This window comes from Callospermophilus lateralis, chromosome 14 (genome assembly GCF_048772815.1).
Source record: "Callospermophilus lateralis isolate mCalLat2 chromosome 14, mCalLat2.hap1, whole genome shotgun sequence".
NCBI classification, from domain to species: domain Eukaryota; kingdom Metazoa; phylum Chordata; class Mammalia; order Rodentia; family Sciuridae; genus Callospermophilus; species Callospermophilus lateralis.
The window spans coordinates 40,479,800-40,501,150 of record NC_135318.1 but is presented as its reverse complement, the minus strand read 5'-3'; the positions used below and the strand labels follow the sequence as shown (position 1 = coordinate 40,501,150).

General features: G+C 32.1%; 1 protein-coding gene across 33 annotated transcripts in view; it reads left to right on the top strand.

The window, feature by feature from the left end:
* Window positions 1-21,351, top strand: part of Nrxn1 (neurexin 1) — a 1,060,252-nt gene that overhangs the window by 82,597 nt on the left and 956,304 nt on the right. For 10 of the 33 annotated variants that reach the window (XM_076833754.2, XM_076833752.2, XM_076833733.2 and 7 more), the window contains exons 2-3: window positions 17,018-17,035; window positions 20,422-20,451. The exons of 10 other annotated variants lie outside the window; for them this stretch is intronic. In XM_076833754.2, coding sequence (XP_076689869.2) covers window positions 17,018-17,035; window positions 20,422-20,451 — 48 coding nt within the window. Of the gene's footprint in view, window positions 1-12,160; window positions 12,179-17,017; window positions 17,036-20,421; window positions 20,452-21,261; window positions 21,274-21,351 lie in introns of all 33 variants that reach the window. 13 more of the 33 variants (XM_076833749.2, XM_076833736.2, XM_076833732.2 and 10 more) reach the window with 4 other exon arrangements.

Sequence of the window (21,351 nt, the reverse complement as noted above, 5' to 3'; positions counted from 1 at the left end):
TACTTACAGAGGATAGTTAAAAGTTAGCAATAATTAGTACATGTAAATACTTAGAAATGATATCTGATTTATTTTTATGAAGTTTCAGATCTCTTTAAACTGCCATGGAAGATTTGTTAATTCTTTCATAATAGATAATAGCCACATAATGAACAAAACAGTTGTCAGTACTAAAGGGTTAAGAAGCATATGCATTGATGAAAACCGAAACATCTAAGGAAATCTTTTAAAGTATGCTTTGAAACAAGTGGCTTTTATATTTTCACTGAAGGAGAACGTGGTATCTGCACCATGTGTGTTATAAGCATGTTTTGGAAAGAATTTTATGAAATATTAACACATTTTGAAATAAATGAATAATTTACAAGAGTTACATGGAAAGCATTTTAAACACTGTGAGATAAGTGCTTGTTTCATAAATCACAAAGGTATACGGTAGAAACCATGTTGTCTGTCTGAATAAATGAAATCAGTACATTGTAGATTGTACAGACTTGTCAAAATGATACTCAGAGTGATGAAAATACAAGTTTTTAAAATTTTTACTTTTTAAACTAATGTGAGAAACATATTTTAAAAGTAGACATTATATATGTATATTTTACTAGAAATGGGAGGTCTTCATAGATTGTTATCAGTGATTCTATTTGGATTTATTTTTTTTCTCAGTATTTGATTGAGGATTGTTCTGTTCTCTCCAAGAGGATTTTACGATGTTTGTATTGATGACTTTTAATGCTTCAGAATACTAAAATAGACTCTATGATATAATCTAAACATTGTAATTAAAAGTTTATTCTGCCTAATATTTGTGAATTAAAAAACATTTATAGTATCTTGCCTAGCTTAAAGTGTTTTTAGTCCTCTATTACTAGACATAAGTGAAGAGAGTTATGATGTTGAAATGAGGAGTTATAATAAGAGATTATCATTTTGTCCTAGTTATTTTGAAATATCAGATATTCATGTTAAGATTATATTTTAAATTAGTTCATACAAGTTATTTGAAAATAATAGTATTTGTGTATTCCAACTAGAAGAGTTGACAAATTTTTAATTCATTTATTTATTCACCAAAAATTTATTGACTGCCCAGTATATAGCAGGGACTATGTTAGACTACCAGACATTAGGAAAGGATGTCTTGTTTCTTTTTCTAGGTAAAATTGATTTGGTTAATTGATGTGTTTAGTTCTAGAAGTCAGTATTTGGATGTTCAATTTCTGGTATTCAGACTCAGCATTAGACAAAAATATTTGTTTTTATTATAGAATAAATTTCTAGTTGCAAATGAAAGCACTGAATTGGGAAGTTAAAGACATATTGTAACTCTGATAATCACTGTCTGGTAAAGGTTGGCCAGGAGACCAGGGCTGCCTGTTTTGATTAAAAAGTATGTGAAAACGCCAACAGTAGGAGGAAGCCATATGTATAGGAAAGTGATGAACTGTGCAGTTCTCTCTGTCTTTTTTTCTTGCTGGACAGTTTAAGCAATATTCAGCAAAAGTAAGAATTATTTGAATTTTAATGGATTTCTAGGCCTTCAGCACAAAGTTATTTAAGTCTCCACCACCTGATACTATCTGTAGTAGATATGCTTCTTATCATTTTTCGAAGTTCAAATCATAGTATTCAATGTTTGCCATATATTTTACACCTCCCTTCTGAAATTATATTAATTGAAGTCAGTATAGTTTTCAAACTGCTTAAACCATTTTACAGATTTGGTTGGTTTCCATATAATGATATGTAAGTAAAAATTCCAACATATTGGGACACAGGTAGACTGTAAGTTAACAGCTAAATGAGTGTCTCAGTTCATACAAACACTGTTAAATTTAAGTGGGGCTGCTTCCCCACATCCAGACTGAAGAAGTGTGATAGTTCATAATAATCTATATGACAGCTTTTTCTGATGTGTGCTCTGGGAATCTAGGCTAATAGGCCTTATGCACACAATACTGAATCTCTCTAGAAGTAAATTTGAGAATTACTGGGATGAACAGAAATATAGGGTTTATTTATTTCAAGTTGTCTTGACATCTTCAGTTTGTACCAGTGCACTGTGCATCAGTAAATGAGAGATATAAGTGTTTAGAACTTATCAAGAACTGCTTGACAAAAATAACTCTTTTTAGTACCCATGCTCACAGTGTGAACTTATGCTTCTAGTGTCCTATGCAGTGTCCAAATTTGTGGTCAAGGATTCCTTGACAACTCTCATAATTAATGTGCCTTGGGGGTAACTTTAGGAAGTGCTGCCTGAAGATGGCAGCCCCATAGGTTCCCAAGTTTAAGTGGTTTTTCCAAACTCTAGAATTACTACATCAGATCAGAGTAATTTTCATGCAGTTTTAGCCTCTGAGGTTATTATGTTCAAATAGATGTGACTTGTAGAAATTTAAAAACCTACAGATGAAGAGAACAACCATTTAATAATTGTATAATTATTATAACCAAAATAATCATACTTTATAAGTACATATGTGTCTTTTTTCCTCCTAAATGCTTTATAATTTTTTGAGCCACTTGATTCTTAAACTAATTCATGTGGAAAAATCCACTTCTCATGATGCTTTTAATTAATTTGTAAGGAAGCAGGATAATTTAGGGAGGTTCATAAACTTTTTGAGTATTCACATCAAGTTTGCATTCCATTGCCCATATCTGATCTATTAATGTTGGTTTTCTAGGATAATACTATACATTGCACACCTAAGAATTAGGATCTAGGTCAGGGATCAGCAAACAATGACTGAGGATTAGGCAAACTTTAACCTGTAAACCAAATCTGGGCCACTGCTTATAACTTTTTAAATAAAGTTTTATTGGAACAAAACCATAAACATTTGTTCATGTATTGTTTGTGATTGCTTTCATACTACAATAACATAGCTAAATAGTTACAAGCAGAGATGATATGGCCTGTAAACATTAAAATCTTTACTAACTGATATGGCTTGTAAACATTAAAATTTGTACTATCTGGTTCTTTCTAGAAAAGTTTCCAAACCCTCATTAGATCATGGCCTGCACTAAAGATAGGTATTAGAATGCTATTTACATCACACTGTATATATAATATGTGAAGAGCAACAGAAAACATGATGTAATTCCCTCAAAATGAATCCTGCATTTGTTCTGTGAGTGTAAGTGGCACTCATCTGTTAATTTATACGCATCCCTATGCATTAATTTAGGGCTTTAGCACCACAGTACTTGCTGAGTCTCCATCCTTCAGGCAAGGGTTATCTAATCATTGCTGCTAGAGGCTTTAATCAAGTCCTTCTTATAGAAAACAAACAAATGATTAGCCTTTACAGTATAGGCATAAACAGGAATTTGACTCATGAATTTCCTAATTATACTGAACCATTTTGGAAATCAGTTGGCATTCAAATTCTTGCTGTTACTCAGTATACAATTTACTTTTGCCAGATAGAAGTACTATGTAGGATAAGAAAATTTTTAAATATGTCAAGATTAAAATTCATTTTCACTTAAGTATTTCCCCCCATTTGTTCATAGAAAATGAGTTCATGGAAGTAAAGAAATAATTGGATGTCTGTTATCTATAATTTATACGATTTGCACTAATTTACAATAATGCTAGGAAGTAGGTTTCATTTTCTTTACTTTAGAGATAGGCACTCTTGAGTCTCACAGTGTGAAATGACCTGCCCGTTGTCACATTAGAATGTAGCTTGTGCAGGAATCCAACTGGGACTCTGAATCTCTAGGCATAGCTTTGACTTCCTTGCACAGGAGAATTATAACTCATTCTCCATAATTTCTGTAACCAGTGCCTAAAATGGATTGGCTCTTCTTGGGTTTCTTTGTTCCCCTAAATGTGCTTTTAGTTGTGCATAACAAATGGCAGGCTAAATACACATTCTTGGTTGTATCACCAGATTATTCTATTTACTGTTTTAGCCAAGTGAAAAATCAATTCTGAAGATCTACAAGTTCCTTTTTAATTCTGTCTAAACAAAAAACAACCAAACCCTGCACATTTTGAATGCTGAAGCCAATTTTGATTTTATCAGAGGTGCAGAGGTGGCTCTTCATTTTGACTCCTCTCCCGTCCATTCCAGCATTTGTCAGAAATCAAATGCCAAAGCCATTGACAAAGGAACTGTCCTAAGGAGTTGTGTGGAAGAATTAGAAAAACGTACCCCCAGGAAATTCTTTCCTCTTTACTAACATGTTCTGTGTGCCTCTGCAGCATACATTGTATTCTGAGTTTTTTTTTTTTTTTTTCACATTTCATTTGCCATTTGTGTGGAAGACTGATCTGGGCCAGGTCATGAACCTTCTTTTTATTTTACCAAAGCTGTTTCATAAACAGAAATTCTTACAGGGATGGATTGCTTCTAATCCAGATCTTTATGAGGCCTGGAATATTTCCTAGGATAAAGTTCTAGATGCAAACAGTTACAATGAGAAGGTTAGGCTTGGTTTAGGGTCATAATCAGTTCCTTGATTTGAGGGAACATTTCTATCATGAGAGAAGTTTCTATTGGATAGCACTGGCCTTGAAAGAAACATATTATTGTTATTACCAAAATATGTCTGATTGCTAGAAGCACTCATGTATTAGCTTAACCACTCTGGGCCATTGTTTTTTCATTTGTAAAATGAGATTATATATAAACTGTCTCTATTTGAGATATGCAAAATTTTAATTTATTAGTTTTTTTGAACTTGCAAATTCCATTATATGTAGTTTTAGAGGTTCTTTGGAGTGAGTGGATTGTTTCTGATTACTTTTTCCCTTATCTTTCAGTCTACTAACAAGAAAGAGTTCCTGTTTTTCATCTAAAATATATGTGAAGAGAAAACAAAAATTTTAACCAAGTTTGGATTACTAGCCTTAGTTAAGGAATATGTAACTTTAATCTGGTTTATTGTTTGGCCTTCGATCTAAGTAATTTGCTTTTCTTTTTAATATTTATATGTTTTAGTTGTTGATAGACATTTTAAATTAATTAATTTATTTGTTCATATGCAATGCTGAGAATCAAACCAAGTGCCTCACATATGCTAGGCAAGCACTCTACCACTGAGCCACAACACTAGCCTGCATTTTAGTTGTTTTTAGTTACTATCCTTTGGGAGTTATTTTCACAGTTGTGACTCAGAAGTCACTTAACCAAAGTTATATTGTGTTACATGCATTTGGGCCTTTTATTTTGTTATCAATTAAACATGATGATTTTCACTTCAATTTTAAAATTCTAAAACTCTTTCTAAATATCATTGCACTTTAAGTTTATTGATTGTAAAAAGATAAATGCTGTCAGAATTTTGGGAACCAAAAGTAGGATTAAACAATAAATAGGAAATAAGCCCATTACATCAATATGTATTCAAAGCCAGGGTGCATTTAGTAATGATTTAATTGGGGAGTCACTTAAAAATGTAACTGATAGTTATATAATCCCATACAATAAATGATTCAATTGTTTCTGTGTGTCCAAAATAACTATGAAATGAGTAATTCTAATTAATGTACATCCCCACTAGAACCAGAAGGTATTTGTCATATTAACATCCCTAAAAGGAGTATTTTAAAGTGATTAAAGAAAACTTTAAATTTTGTATTTTTCTTGTACATAATAGATATGCTTATTTTGAATCATTTTAATTGGGTGGGACATTTAAGTTTACTGTCTACATATCAAATACCATGGCGACCAATAAAAATAAAACTGATTAAATATGAACGCCAAAATGCAAAGAATGCCATTTTAAATAACTTTTGGATTTTTTGAGGCTTACAAAAGAAAATTGATAGGAAAGGTAAAACTGTTGAGATCATCATAAAATGTTGCTAACCTAATTGTGATAAAGATTTGCATTCCATTCAATCACATATCTCATTATAATTATTCAAATAAAAGATTACAATTATGCAAAATCATTTTGAATGTAACTTCATTAAAATAATTTAATTTGCTAAAAGTAATTGTTTTTATTGATCTTTTACTAAATATATCATAAAATGAAAGAATTAATTTCAAGAAACATTGCTGGTATTTCACAGAAAATGATTTTTAAAAGAAGCTTTATGATAGGTCATATAAATTTAATGGAGTTACTTTAATTTAAATTCTTTTCTTTCATAATAATTTTCTTCCTACAAATATATCATTAAGACTTTAGGGTACATGTGCCTAATTAGAAATTTGCTAAACTTACACAATAAAGAGTAAAGATTATTAGAATTTGGATCCAGAGACCTGATTTCACCAGTTAGTCAATCATTCTTCATTTAGTCCCTCATATTTACTAGTTACCATGTGGTAAATTTGTGTTTTCCCCAAATTATGTGTCCAGTAGTGATTGTTCCATATTTCTGACCCAACAATATGACTTAACAAGATTCCTTGTGACAAGGAAATTCTACCTATGAAATGTTCTAGTTCCCATTCCACTGCTGGTTTCATAGAAGCCAAACAAAGATTAAGACAGGAAATTAATAACTCATAAAACACACTTATTGGGCAGCTCCTACATATATACAGTGTATTGGAAGCTAAACCAAAGAGGGATAGCCAATGTACGTGCTCATATGCAGCTTGCAATTTGTATAAGCAAGCATTGATTACAATAATATCCTGGCTAACACTGTTAAACAGCTATTTTCTGTATATAAAATGCCTTGTAAGTAGCCATTATTGAGCAAGTGGCTGTACATTCTTTGTAGTAAGTGAAAGTGACTCTATGGAGTAACTTAAATATTTAGCAAACAGGACAAATTTTTATGTTTATAAAATGTACCCAGATTCTTTGAACTGATAGTAGACACTGAAAATTTTCTAAGTTCAGGCTCTTACCCCCTTCTAGATCCTCTTCAAAGATAATGTGATAAAGTATTAAAATACTGTTTAATAGGACCTTGCGTAGGACCTGCAAGAATTTTTTGTTTCTGAGATTGAATGTTTTTTGACCCTCATAATTCATTCAAATTTTTTTCTTCTCATACTAATATTTCATATACATTTATAAACTTCAATTTATTTTGTTTTACTAGGCCCACTTAAAATGATAACATTTACTATTTCAGTCAAACTGAAATAGTCTTCACACTACTCTAAGAGAAGAATGTTATTTTTTTTTTTTTAAAAAGGGTTTTTTTTTTCAGTATTTCAAAAAACAATGACTTTTTAAAAACTTTTTTTCTACGTGACTTCTCAATGGGTACATGTTTTTCCATGGATATTTTGAACATAATTTACTTCATATGAGATACCCATTGCCTAACTAGGTAGTGCTGTGAGCTGTTTATTAGCACTATCAGCCAATCCATATACTATAATAACATCAGAAATGTATGAAGTTGTGTGTCATATTATTTTATGTACAGATGAATTTTCCCTAGTAGTTTTAGATCTTAAATAGTGCTGACTTAATATGTTGACTTTGGTTTTCCCACATGTATTTCCTTCTGTGGAACAAAGAAAAATATCTTGTTATTTTGTATGAATCTCTTTTCAGCTATTTTAACACCAGAGGTTGGGCTATATGTCAAGTGACCACAGTATCCTTTCGAGATCATCTGTACTTCTTAATACTTAGTTTATTCATTGAAAAAGAGACTTGTGCTTGGGACATCTGGATTAATACTATTCTGTAGGTAATTGAGATTATTCATATATTTTCATACACATTCTGATGTTGTCTCATTTCTGTTACTATTTAACAGTGGAGATTAGATGTCACTAACTTGTGAAAAGGGGCATTTTTCTGTAACTAGGGAAGAACATTTAATTTTAGGAACAGGCCTATATTCTTTATATCCTGAACATAGACTTGACGGGTCTACTTAAAAAATTTACTGTATAGCTTGTTTATTCTTCATGTGAAACTTTTAAATTCATCATTCCGTCTCCTAATGGCTCTGTCACTTTTTATTCCTTTGCCACCCCCAATTAATATTTTCATATCCAAGGTTATTTCTCTATTCTTCCTATTCACACTTTTTATTTGATGCATTTGTTTTCATAGACTAGCCCCATTACTAGCTTTCAGACTTTTAGCGAGTGAATTAAAGGTTTGAGCTGCTTCCTATGCTCTTTTATTCTTCTGAGTCTCTGCTGTGTTTCACTTCTACAGAAACATTGATTCCTTCCCATGCTACTTAGTTTATCATCGGATGGTGTAATACTTAAGATGAGCCCTGTCTGATAAAAAGGGATGCCCTTGGCTTATTCTGCAAGAGAATTATCTCTTCAGAATTATCTCTTATCTCTGCAAGAGAATTGTTGTAAAAGAGAGTGGGATGGAGAGTTCTTTTTACTAACTTTAAAACCATTGCTGTTATTAAACTATTATTTAAAAATATTGTCATAGACTGAAGGTGAAAACAATATTGAATGACCTAATGAGGAACCCTGAGAGAAGGTGGGAGGAGATTATGAATAAGAAGGTTTTCTATTTCTAAATTGAATTTACTTAAAAATCAAAATATATTCAACAAATTGTCATTATTTGTGATATTTAAGGAAAAGGATTTATGTTGAAAGCAGTAATAATTGTCCAGAGTTTGAATTAGTCAAAGGCATGTTAAAATGAATCTAGTTAAATTTTTATTAAGGTTCTTTGCGAATTATTTTATTTACAAATTAAAATGCAACTGTTAAACAGTTCCCCACGTAGCACAAATGCAATAACCACATCTAACCTAAATTATGTTCCATTTAAATAAATGATAGATAAGTTTATGTAATTTATTTAATGCCTATCATCAGTAGACTAACACAGTTTTAGTGGGGTAAAGTAGTAGTTGTATTATTGGTAATAATATCAAAATATATATTATAAATAGCTTTCTTATTCTACTCATGCTAACTTTTGTAGAAGAAAAAATATTTTTATTGAGGAAAAAAGCAAAGTTTGAATTTGTACCTGAAATTTGGTACTGATTGGATATAAATAAATATATATATATATATATATATATATATATATATATATATATATATATATATAATATGTGTGTGTGTGTGTGTGTGTGGTGTATACACACACACTTATTATATATATACACACACACTTACATACACACCTACATACAGGTTTGTGTCAGCTGGCACAAATGGCAACAGGACTTTTTGTTTTGGTGGTTGTTTCTTTTTTGGGGGGGGGATGGTGGTGATGGTGGCGGTGATGGTGGTGGTGATTGGAGATTAGAAAGGAGTTTGTGACTTGAAGTAGTTGTGGTATCATTGTATTGCCAAACATTTTTAAGAAACATGTAATGAGTCATAACTTGATGAGATTATTTTAGAAATTTTTAGTTTTGAAGTTGTTTGTGTCCAAAGAATGCAGATTTTCGATAATCATAAGAAGCAGTGTACAAAATGTCAAGAAATAATTAGGTATATCATCTTCCTATTATGCCATTTAAAGAAAATAAAATGAACTGCTTGGATGGTGGAATTAACACTTCAAGATGCTTTATAAGATCATAAAAAAAAATTCTCTTTATATTTATGCATGTTTTATTAAGCAGTGCCTGACCATTTCAGGAAAACGTTAGATAAGGAATTATAAGGCTACCTTGAAACCTTGTATTTGTGGTGATTTGATTTCATCGGTCAGTAAATCAACAGATAAAGGATAGATTATTAGGTTATTCAAGCTTATGTCTCCTTCCTCTGTGTGGACTGGTATTCACATGGGTTAGTCCTAGTCATTAGCTGATATTAGCTCAAACAACTATATATACAAATGACATCTTCAAAGATAAAAAAATGGTTGCACCTATGAACAGATTATTTTCCTCTTAGTTCATAATATGAAACAGTTGATTTTAAAAAGAAAACTGGACAATGTATTTAGTTTTTTTTTTTTTTCCTACTTGTGTATTGATTCAACTTTCAAAAGATCTGAGTTAACCGCTCTGATCCCAGGAGATTCACTGTTCCGCAAGTATGTAAAGAGAATAAAAGTAGTATTTTTTGCCAGATTTGCATTTCACAACAAAAATGAAAGAATGAATACCCTTTATGTGGCAAATTTATAATATATTGTCTTACTTATGAAAATATTTGGCTAAAAATGAGAGCCTCTTTCAGATATTTTAAAAGAGAAAAATTTTATGGGCTGTGAATGAAATGAATAATTTCTTTAAAATTTTAAAGACACTAGGAATTTATTTTTATTTCTCTTTTAGTTTTAGCTGTTAGAATGCCCATGAGTAGACACATTTATAGATATTGGCCTCATGTTTTCTGTAAAAGTCCAACAAAACTTTTCTGTGGAAACAATTCTCTCTAATAATATAAATCAGAAGACTGTTAACTTTTTTCCAGTAAAGGATTTTATTTTTTTTTACTTTATGGAATTAACAAGTATATGCAAATTAAAAAAATACTTTCCCTAAACCTTTTATGTCTTCTTGCAACTATATCAATGAAATATTTCATACTTCTTACAGTCTTTTACTCATTATTCTGTTGTCTTGAAAATACTGATGATAGCAGATATTTTGCTAATAGGTCCAGGAACATCATCTAACTTAGTTGACACTCCAGCATTATCTTATGGAATTCAACTTCATCATGTTCATTTTTTTTTTTTTCTTTTTTGAAGTCCTTGAAATCTAAAGAAACCCAGGCCAGGAGCCTTGAAATGTTTTATAAACCCACAGGGAATCGTCTACAATCTATTGGGCAACTAGACTTTGCTAAGCTAACTAAGGAAATAATGCAAAGATTAAATGTGATAATATTTATGAGGCCACATTGAAAATGTGAAGACTACCTAAGTATTGATACATTATGTTTTATTCTCATCTGTCTCCAATATGTGGAAGAAGTTACTTGAGGTCTTCATACACTTAATCACATGTTATAAAAAAATTATATTCGCTTTGATTGTTTACTTCTTTCCATGGACTAATTCCAAAGAATACAACAAAGGTAGAGCTTCTATCTTGATGTTGCTGAGTTATTTTTAGGAAGTAGAGAACAGCAATTTCTAGAAAAACTACCAACTTACAAACAACAGATTTCACTGTGTAATATAGTTCATATTTTTACCTGAAAGCAATAATCTCATGTGGGTCAACCTTAGGTGGTATTGCACTAAATGATTTCAGTCTCAGAACCAGAAGAATTCTTTAGGACAGTCTTCCTCCTATATAAATGCTTATGATGAAAAAAAATACTAAATATTTTTAATAAGTAGTACTTTAATCAAACCTGAGAATTCTTGGAAATTTTCAACTTGGTCTAATTTATTTTACAATGACAACAAAAAAAGGCCTATTTCATTTAAAACGCTTTTCAGTGACTTCTACAAAATTTAAAAATTAGTCATAAACTATGAAACATGCAAGTATCTTGAGTTAGTTTTGCATACTAAATATAAGAAACTAAAAGCTCTGAAGAACTAAAAAATCCTGTAAGATTCAGTGCATTTTTTCTTTCAAGCTATTTGTTACATATGCAAAAGTCTTATTAAATTGAAGATAATATATGAAATATTTTTATTTTGAAATAAAATTTCATTTTTCCTTAGATATAAGAATATATGGTTGACAGGTCAATCATATTATATAAACAGTTTTATTTTCTGTACAGGACATGTAAATTTAATTTAGCATTAAATTTAGGACTTCTTTTTATAATATAGTTTAGTCATATTTTTATGCAAGTTCCTCTGAATTTTTTCACAATATACTTTTGCTTTTTGCTAGAAAAATTAATACATTTTGTATTGGCCTAAGACCTTAAACATAAATAAATTCAGAACTTTTGAGCTTTTTCTTTTTTAAACTTCTGTATTAAATTGATTTGTGAAACAAAAATATGGAAAAGTAGTAAATGTTTGGCACTTCTTCCAAATGAAGGATCACTGATCTCTTTTGGTGGTTACTTTAGTTACTCTCCATCTGAATGATGGAGAAACTAGGACACCCTGCAAAATATTATCTGCTGCTAACAGCAGAGGATGTCTACCATTCGTCTGATCACAAAGAAATTCACATCTGAGTGTTGACCTACCCAGATAACCGTTAGAAGTTTGATAGATTGGGCAGGTTGGTAGGGATGTATTTAAATTTACCCCCCTCCTCCCGCCAATGCCAACCCCAGAACTTTACTGTTCTACTTTTTTAAATATACTTACTACAAGCTCTTGCAAAGGCAAGTACTGTCACCTGACCCAGGTTTCTTTGGAGAGTTGTGTAGCGGTGATTGAACTCATTTGGGAGAATGTGTGGCACTCCGCTCATTGTTATCTGTCAATTCCATATCAGAAAGCATTCATTTTTCAGCAGGCAATAAAAACAAAGTGGAATGATATAAGTACACACATCATAGACTGAGCTTGTCACCATTTTACATCCACTGTTAAATGCAGATGCTCTTTCCCTAGGTCCAACTATTGAAATGAATATAGAAGTGTTAACTCTCAAGGTTTAGCTGGAACTGAAGCTTTAAAAGTAAAACAAATTTTTAAAATCCTTGTAGAAGCCCCTCATGAAAATACGAACTATACTTTATATGAATCTTTCCTTGTATATTGTAATGTATTGATTAATAATTAGTAAATTCCATCAGATTCATTAACTATAAAATTGAATATTAAGCCAGATGGCCTTCCTTCCTTTCTTCCTCTAGCCATGAACACCATCACCCCATCACCACCACCCCCAGCCTTTTTTTTTCTTTTTTCTTTCTTTTTTCTCCCTTCCTCTCTTTTCCCTTCTTTTGGGGAATCATCAGTAATAAGTTATAACACAAGTATTTCTGTAAAAAAAAATATTTCTAGGGAAGAATGTTTTTAGAGTTCCAGTTGGTGAAGCCAGGACCATCTCTGCTGCTGCAGTTGGTTTAGAATTACCCACTCCTTCTTCTGAGCAGTGAGGAGGGAGAAGTAAGCTGGCTACTCCAATTGGCTCCCCAGGCCCTAGTACTGGGTGGGAGTGTCTCAGAATCTCATTTAGGTGGATTTGGAACAAGGAACTGAGGCCGTCTGTTAAAAATCATTTTTGAAACTAGCCAAATTCCTGCTCAGGGCTGTTTCTTTCCTCCCTTAAGTCTCCATAATGGACCTTTATGCTTCATTTTCTGTTTGAACCTCCTCTTGCTTCTGGCCAGTGTTTCTCTTGCTCTGGCTGACTGCAGCATAAATCCACAGTCTCAATGATTTCCTCCATTTCCCAGTCCTTGAAGCATCCCCAGACTATTGAGGTTTTTTTTTTTTTTTTTTTTTTTTTAAAGGCTTTCACTGCTAACACTAAAAGAAAAAAATAAAGTAAAACAAAGCTTCATCCTGTACCACCATGGGAACCAGACTCTGCTACACTGGCATTTAATCCCCCAAATGAGGGATAATGTCTTAAGAAGTCATATGAGGGCCTTAAAAAAGACTATAGAAGCTAGCAAGTTTGAAATGGGGAAAAGGCCATAAAACCTTATTTATTGCCACCACCAGGTTTGTTGCTATATATCCCATCTTGGAGAGATGGGATCCTGGTGACAAGTCACCTGCAGTGGTGGCAGTTTTGATGTAGGAGAGAGGGAGTCAAAATGAAGGGAGCCTATCAATAGGCCAAACAGGAGGGTAAAGAAAGGTGGGGGAAGAATGCCCAACTGGTGAGGGACAGCTTGGGAATGTTGGCTGTAGCATGAAAGTTGACCATGTCTGTACGTTTTGGATGAAGGGTTTCATATTGCTAAACATAAACACTGAATATATTGAAAAGAGTTATTTATGACATTTTATTTCAGACTTTAATTTGATCGCTGGTCATTATTACTTTTTAAAAAATTTTCTTTATATTGAAACAAGTGCATTTGTTTTCTTATTCATTTTTCTTTTCCTAGAAGCATATAATTAAGATTATGTGCCAAGAACACTATCATGATAAACTTAAATTACTGTTTTGTGTTTTTATAAGCTGAGGGGCGGGTGAAAAGGAAAAAAAATGTTATGTAGATACTGTTTTGCAGTAATTTAAAGATAACAATTTAACCAAGTGCTTGTGTGCTACTCTCTTTGATGTCAGCACAAAGCCATTCTATAGAACGTGACTGATAATCTAGTGTCTAATTCCCATCCTTGTGATGGAAGCATGTTTTATATAAAAGAAAAATAAAACTTAAAGTAGATTTTTTTCCCCCATGAGCTTTGGAGTCACTAATTTTATAATAAAAGAAAACAAGAGTATGCTGTCTATAGGTTGTCATAGTTTAATTGATTACTAAGAGACCCACCAATCATGTGCTCACTGAGGACTAGGTGAGCAGAATTAAGAAGCCAGGGTTTTTTGAAAAATGAAGAGATTTTTTTTCCTAACTTGACATTGTTCACAGGTAAGGCCAGACGGATCGCTTTCTACCTTACATTAAACCAAAATATATTGCTTTCCCCTTATCCCCCAGCATGCCAGAATTCAGCGCCTCTCTCTTGCTGCTCAAAACCAAAATAGCATTTGGTTGCATAACAATGTACAAACACAAGCAGAAGTTGATGTGATGAGAAGAACTATTCTCTTCTAACTTGTTATTCATTGTTTAGTCTAAAAACAAACTAGAAGGAAGGAGAGAAAGAATTATTCTTGGGGAGTGGCTATAAATGTTACTAGGGCTATTGCCAGTTATGATGGTGTCCAAATTCTGAAATAGTGCTAGGGTTATCGAGTTTTAAATCCAAAGCCAAAAAATGGAGACCAAAATGGGTGGAATAGAATTAAATGAGAAAGAATTGTTTTTAATCCTGCAACTGAGTAGGAAAATATATGGGAACTCAAGAAAAGTCAGTTCCAAGCCAGGTTTCTTTTCTTCTTCTTCTCCTCCTCCTCCCTTTTACTCTAATATTTTGATTTAAAAAATCTAAATCTTCCCAGATAGATCAAGTCAGGATCTTCGAACATCTGGCATGACTTGGATTTACATGCAGGAAGTCCTATTAATTAAGTCTCTTTTTCTGAATTATAAGTCAAGGGAAGCTGGTGGGCAGGGCAGGATCAATAGCACCACCTGTGGGCTTGTGCCTTAGTTATCTCAGGGACTATCAATGACCTTGACTTGATGAGTATAGTTTCTCTTCTAATATCCTATTTAGCACATTTCCAAAATGGGTGCTGTCTGGACCTGTTTTGTTTTTCAATTTTTATTTTTCTTCTATTAGAGTTTTATGCAGTTCTTTGCCAAACCCCTACTGTGACTCTGCTACCCACAATGGTATTTGCCAACCTTTTGTTTACAGAAACTAAATGATGTAATAGAATTGGACAGACTGTCTTATCCCTACATTCTCCTCAGAATTTCCAGATTTTATTCCCAAATTTTGTTACTTTACTATACATGTTAAATAATCTTATTTAAAGCATCTTAAAGAAGAAATATAATTTTAAAGGGCAGTTAATGGGAAACTAAACTGTATCTTAAACATTGAAATTGTATTATTTCCAATATAAATTGATAAAATGAATTGTTAATATTTATGCTTATCTTATGTTAAAGTTGCCATTGAAAAGTAACAACTTCAGACTAATTCCTTATTTGAGAGACTGGAAGCCAAAAACAAATTAGAAGTGAATATTACCAAATATTCAAATCACTTTTTTGCTATTTCTTTCAAGTAAATTCTGGAAAACCAATTACTGTGTAAAGACATCATGTCCACATTAGTTACCAAGTCTCTATCATAAACTAACACTACATCAATAAATGTGTCTGTGTTGATACTTTGGTTTCCAGATAATATAGTTTAGACAAAATTGATGATTTTTAATTCATTAGTAACAGTGCCCTTTAACAAAGTTATTCATTGAATGTAATGAAATGATGTATTTATACTTTTTACTCTCAAATTTCTATATTTTTTGTTGTTTTATTATTAGAAACACTGTTGCTCAAATACCACTTTAGAAAATACAGTCAATTAAGCAAAATATCATGATGAGACTAGAATGTCCATGTGTGTATAATTAACTATTGAAACATTTTTGATAAGTACTGAAACCTTGCTCTTGTCCTATACCCCTAAGAGAGCTGCCCCTTCCATGTCTATTACAATTGCCAGTCTGAGTTTTAAAAAGACTTGAATTGTCTAGTAGGTACTAGTAACAGTTGAAACCCCATGTACTTATATATGGATTATGTGTAGGAAACATACACATAATCTGCTTTTATATGTGTTTGTAAATATACCCACAGATATACACATAGAAATATGAATACATATACCATATATCTATTATATAGATATATGGAAATACAAGGGAAGAGTTTAATTTTGTTTTAGCTTAACTACATTGATATTCTCATCCTAAATAGAATTACAGAGCAATTAAGCCTTGATCAGCTTTGCCTGATGGATAGCTGCCTCATGAGCTTCCCTTGAAATGGTCACTGTTTTACTCAACATCTTAGAAAGTTAGCATTTTAATAAATTACAGTAAACTGCCAACCTTTGCAATAAAATGACTATGCTCTAATAATAAAATGTGCATTTTAGTTGCATACATTTGCATTGTGTTGTCTTAAGAAAATCAGTTGAGTTACTAGAAATACTAGAAGGCAGCAGTGGCTAAAGGATAATGTATCTAGTGGAACTGGAGTAACTTCAGGTGAAATTTCCAGTGGACTTTTTCTTTTATCCAGGTCCCAATCAATAGATAGAAATAGGACCTTTTAGAATTGCTAAAATATAAAAAAAAAAAAGCTTTTAAAAATAATTGTTTAGAATGTCCCTGCCAGCGACATGTAATAACAGTAATGCGTGTTTTACACTGGGCAGTGAAATGCTTTTAAAAAAACCCTTTGTTCAGGACATGGCAGTAATCCTGAAATTTTGTCTCACAACCTGTAAATGCTGCCAGTGGGAGGGAACCCACTCCCCTGTGACTTTGTTTCCCCCTGGAATGGTAGTGATGGAGCACTTGCATGATGTGTTTGGTGCCTTGCATGAGGAAGACATGCAAAGGCAAGGTCCAGTCTGCATGCTGCTTAATCAATGTTTTTCCTTTTCTCTCCTCCTTGTCATGTGCTTTCAGAAGACAACAATGTGGAAGGTGGGTGCTTTCTACCTTATTTTCCAACTCTCATTTGTCTTTTATTTCTTAGTATTAATAGAGTATGCCTCGAATGTCCACGGTAAGTTGAACTTCCTTCTGAATGTTGGTTGGTGTCTGGGTTATGTATCACTTTTCATATAGAACACAAACACACACACACACACACACACACACACTCCCATGCCTATCAGCCCTGAGAATATGGAACACCCTCAGTCTTGAGTCCAACCTTTGATGGATTTCAGCATCCTACATGAACTTGAGGATGCTTACTGCAGTGTTCTATATGGAAAAATGATACAGTGCTACTTCTTTTTATTTTAGAAGAGAAAGCATTTCTTTGCAGTTTCAAAACACAGTGCATGACCCTTTCTTCATTTTTTAATCTTGATCAAAATGATTTCTTCTTTTCTGTTGGAAATGTTTGGCATTGTATCATTTCAAGTCCATTGTTTTGTTTCAAATGTTTTGACTTATAAACAGAACACAGAATAAAATACTGACTCTAAGTAAGAGGCATAAGTGTAGAATAAAAATAAGTCATTGGCCAATGGAAATGAAAGCCCACAGCACTCTGATGTCAATGTTGGTAAGTATATTTGTCATATTCTGTGTCTGTGGAAACTATTTTATTCAAGTTTTCTTAAATTTTCTATATCAAGGCTTTTTCAGAGAGTTATGCATTTTCCTGTAGAGTCCTGGAGAAATAGTTCAATATTTTTTTTATTTTTAAAGAACATCAATTATCAGTGTACTTCTGACCAAAGCGTCAAAAGATAAGAATACAAAAAAGAACTAGGTATAGCAAAAGAATTGTGAAAGGGAAGGTTTTATCTTACATAAGTTACATCATTTTATATAGTCACAGCATTAACAGTCCTTGCATAAGCAGTTAATTAATATTTATATATCAGAAGACAGTATTTAGCTTATTTTGCTACTATATTTTGAAATATAGTCATTCTGTAAAAATATGAACATTTCTACAGAAGAAAGGATTTCTTACAAAAAGACTCCCCATCCAAATTTACAGACAAATAGCCATTAACTTACCAACTTTTTGTTTCCAAAAAATAACTCTTCATGGTAACACAAAATTGATCAGTAGCAGGGTTCAACATCATATTTGTGTTTCTTTCATCTACAGAATTATAGTTGATGCTGAATATTTGTTTTGTTTTTTAAACTTCAAAGAGATTGTACATACATCACACTTTTCTAAGTGTTGAATAAGCATTTGGCTTCTGTTTTTTTGTCATATAATTTTAATTGCATGTGAGAATACACTTGATAAAGATGACATTACCCTGAAGGGCTGATATCTTTTAAAATTGGTCTCATTTATATTGTGCACATGAATCGAGTTTGAAAGTCATTTCTAAATGATATCTTTTCAACCCTTTTTGCATCTTTTTAACCATCTTGTAAAATGTTCCATGGTTTTTTTGTTTTGTTTTGTTTTGTTTTTACCTCTTTAAATCTAGTTGCATTCCAAGGGGCTTTAAAATCAGCCTACTTAGCATGAAAGCCTCTCCTCAGATACACATGTTCCCTGCAAAGACTTGATAAGATTCTCATGGTATGCCATAAACAGGTGTAATAAAGTTCATTCAATCCTAATTTTAACATCCCTGTTTATAATGTGACTTTGAGAATGTGGCTGAGCTCCTCTTAGAGGCAATCTTAGGGGAAATTTTTTCCTCTTAGAGGAAATCTCACAAGGGAATGTGAATACTTTGGGGATTTGTTAAATACCACTCTTAGAAATCTCTAAATTTATTTTATAAAGGTTAGAGCTTTTAAAATTATCACAGATAATTCCAGGATTTAATCTACAAAAACATTATTATGAAACACGATTAGTAGTTTTAAAAGTAAAGTTAAGTGAAAACTTATGGAACCTGGACAAATCAGTCACTCTTCTTCTCTGTATACAACATGAATCATCAGCAGATCATAAATTGTAATCTTCTGTGTGAAGATTTTTTGCTAAAATCCCTAAAGAAACACAGCGACTATACACTGCAGCATATACCAGTGTTTAAATTGCAGTTCTAGAACTCTTTGCCCCCAATGCATTCCAACCAGGGGTTGAAAGAATACCAAACTAATGTATTAAATGATTTCCATATTATATTTTGACTATAAGATAATTTATAATTATATTTGCCCTACAAGAATGTTTGAATATAACTAAAATTTTATGAAAATACAGATTACATTTAGTATTGGTGCAATAAATTCATAACGTTATATAGTTCAAAATAGTTTCAAATATTTTTGAAATAGCACTAGGAATCGAAAATAGAAATGTTAAATTTATTGTATGTATCTTATATTGCTCCAACATTTTCCAAAATTCTTGAAATATATATTGATTATAAATAGCTTTATTTTTGAATTTAGAGTAAAGAACTAAGATTTATGTCTTTCATTAAAAAGTAGTGTCTTAATGAAAGAAGTATTTCAAAGAGCATTTGCAATATTCTTGAAAAGAAAAAGGAGTTATCTTCAATCTTAATTTCACTGTCAAGCAGGAAATAAATAATTTAAATGAAGGGAGTTCAGTATTCTTTTAGGAATGTTTCTTGATGTAATTATATCCATAATATATGTCTTAAATACTTACACTAATTTATAGTTCAGCATTTAAATAACCTTTCAAAAAATGCAAAATAATTTTGTTCTCCATGGAAAATTACTGGATTCTATTTAAAGGTGATCTATTCTTCCTTAAAAACATTATTCTATAGTAAATTCTAAAACTGCATGTCTAATTTTTTTTCTTTTTCTTTTTCTTTTTTTTTTTTTGGTATTTGAACAAGCCTAGTCAATTGCTAAATGTGTCAGACAAGGAGACATTTCTGCATTATCATTTCAATGTGACTAAGGATCTTTTTTGTTTTTTCATTTAATTATCAAACTGCTCATTTTTTTTGATGAGGGGAAAAAGATCAGACCCAGCCCATGTTTCAGGTAGTCCTTTGGGTTTTTAAAAATGTGATTTTATCATTGAAGAATGACAAGCCCTTTGAGGGCGGTATTCAAAACAATCTCAACAAAAGGGCATGAAGGGCAGATGTAATATTTAAGGGATTGGTTGGATTTTGAGTCATACTCTAATACTTTGGATTGTTCCAACTGATATATAGAAAATATACACAGTGCAGCATATGCCAGTGTTTAAATTGCAGTTCTAGAACTCTTTGCCCCCAAAGCATTCCAACCAGGGTTTGAAAGAATACTTTTTGATTTGCCTCTGTGATACAGACATGTCTCATAGGAAACAAGATGTCTGTCACTGAACATTTTTGTCACTGTGACAACCCTGCCTTCCCATGCTCCCTTGTTTATTGCTGACTTTGCTCTTGTTTCCCTTCAAGGTCTGGCGCACCTGATGATGGGCGACCAAGGTATGGGCTCTGTTCCTTTTCCACTCTGCTTTCAGTGTTTTATTGTTCTGTAGCTGCTTTCAAACCATCACTGCAAAGTTTGGGCAAATGCTTGCAAATTATCTGGCTGCAAATTAAAACATACTTTTGTTCACCTTTTTTTTTTTCTTATGTGTTTTCCTCCCCTTTATTTGTTGGTTTGATTTTGTTTTGGTTTGCTCCTATGACTTTTATTTTCCTTCATTTCTTGCACTATAATACCTGCAAATAAATGAGACATTAAGAAATTGTGGTTGAAGATTTCTGTACATTTATCAGCATATGCAGTTAAGGGTGGTTATAGTAAAACAAACAAAACAAAACAAAAAACAAGAACCATCATAATTTAATATCTGAAAGAAGATTCTCAAACGTTTAGCCAACAACGTCAAAGAGAGTCCATTTTTCATCCATGCATGGCAGTTGGGGACATATAGACATCTCTGGCTTCTGGCTTCTAGAATGCTGAGTGTATTGTGACATGGAGTCAACAATTTTCCCACTACCTACCTACATTGTGTATATTTCTTTTGTGCAATATTTTAAAATGAGCATGGGCCATCTGATTCTTTGCATGTACGTGCCTTTAAAAAGGGACAAATGTCTCAGAATGTATTGATTGCATAGCCATTTATCTTCAAAACCTTATTTATACTTTCTTGTCTTGTATTGTTTAGTTTTCAGAGAGCAGTGCATTTACATATATTCATAATTCTTATTGTTGTTTTTCTCCTCTTTATTCTATTTGTCTGGAAAACCTTTCTTCATGGACCCATTTCATCAAATGCATAGGTAAAAGTAAAGGTATTACATTATTTTATTTCTTCCTAATATTATCTTATGAATTACAGTGTCTAAATTATGCAAATGTATGTAGACCTT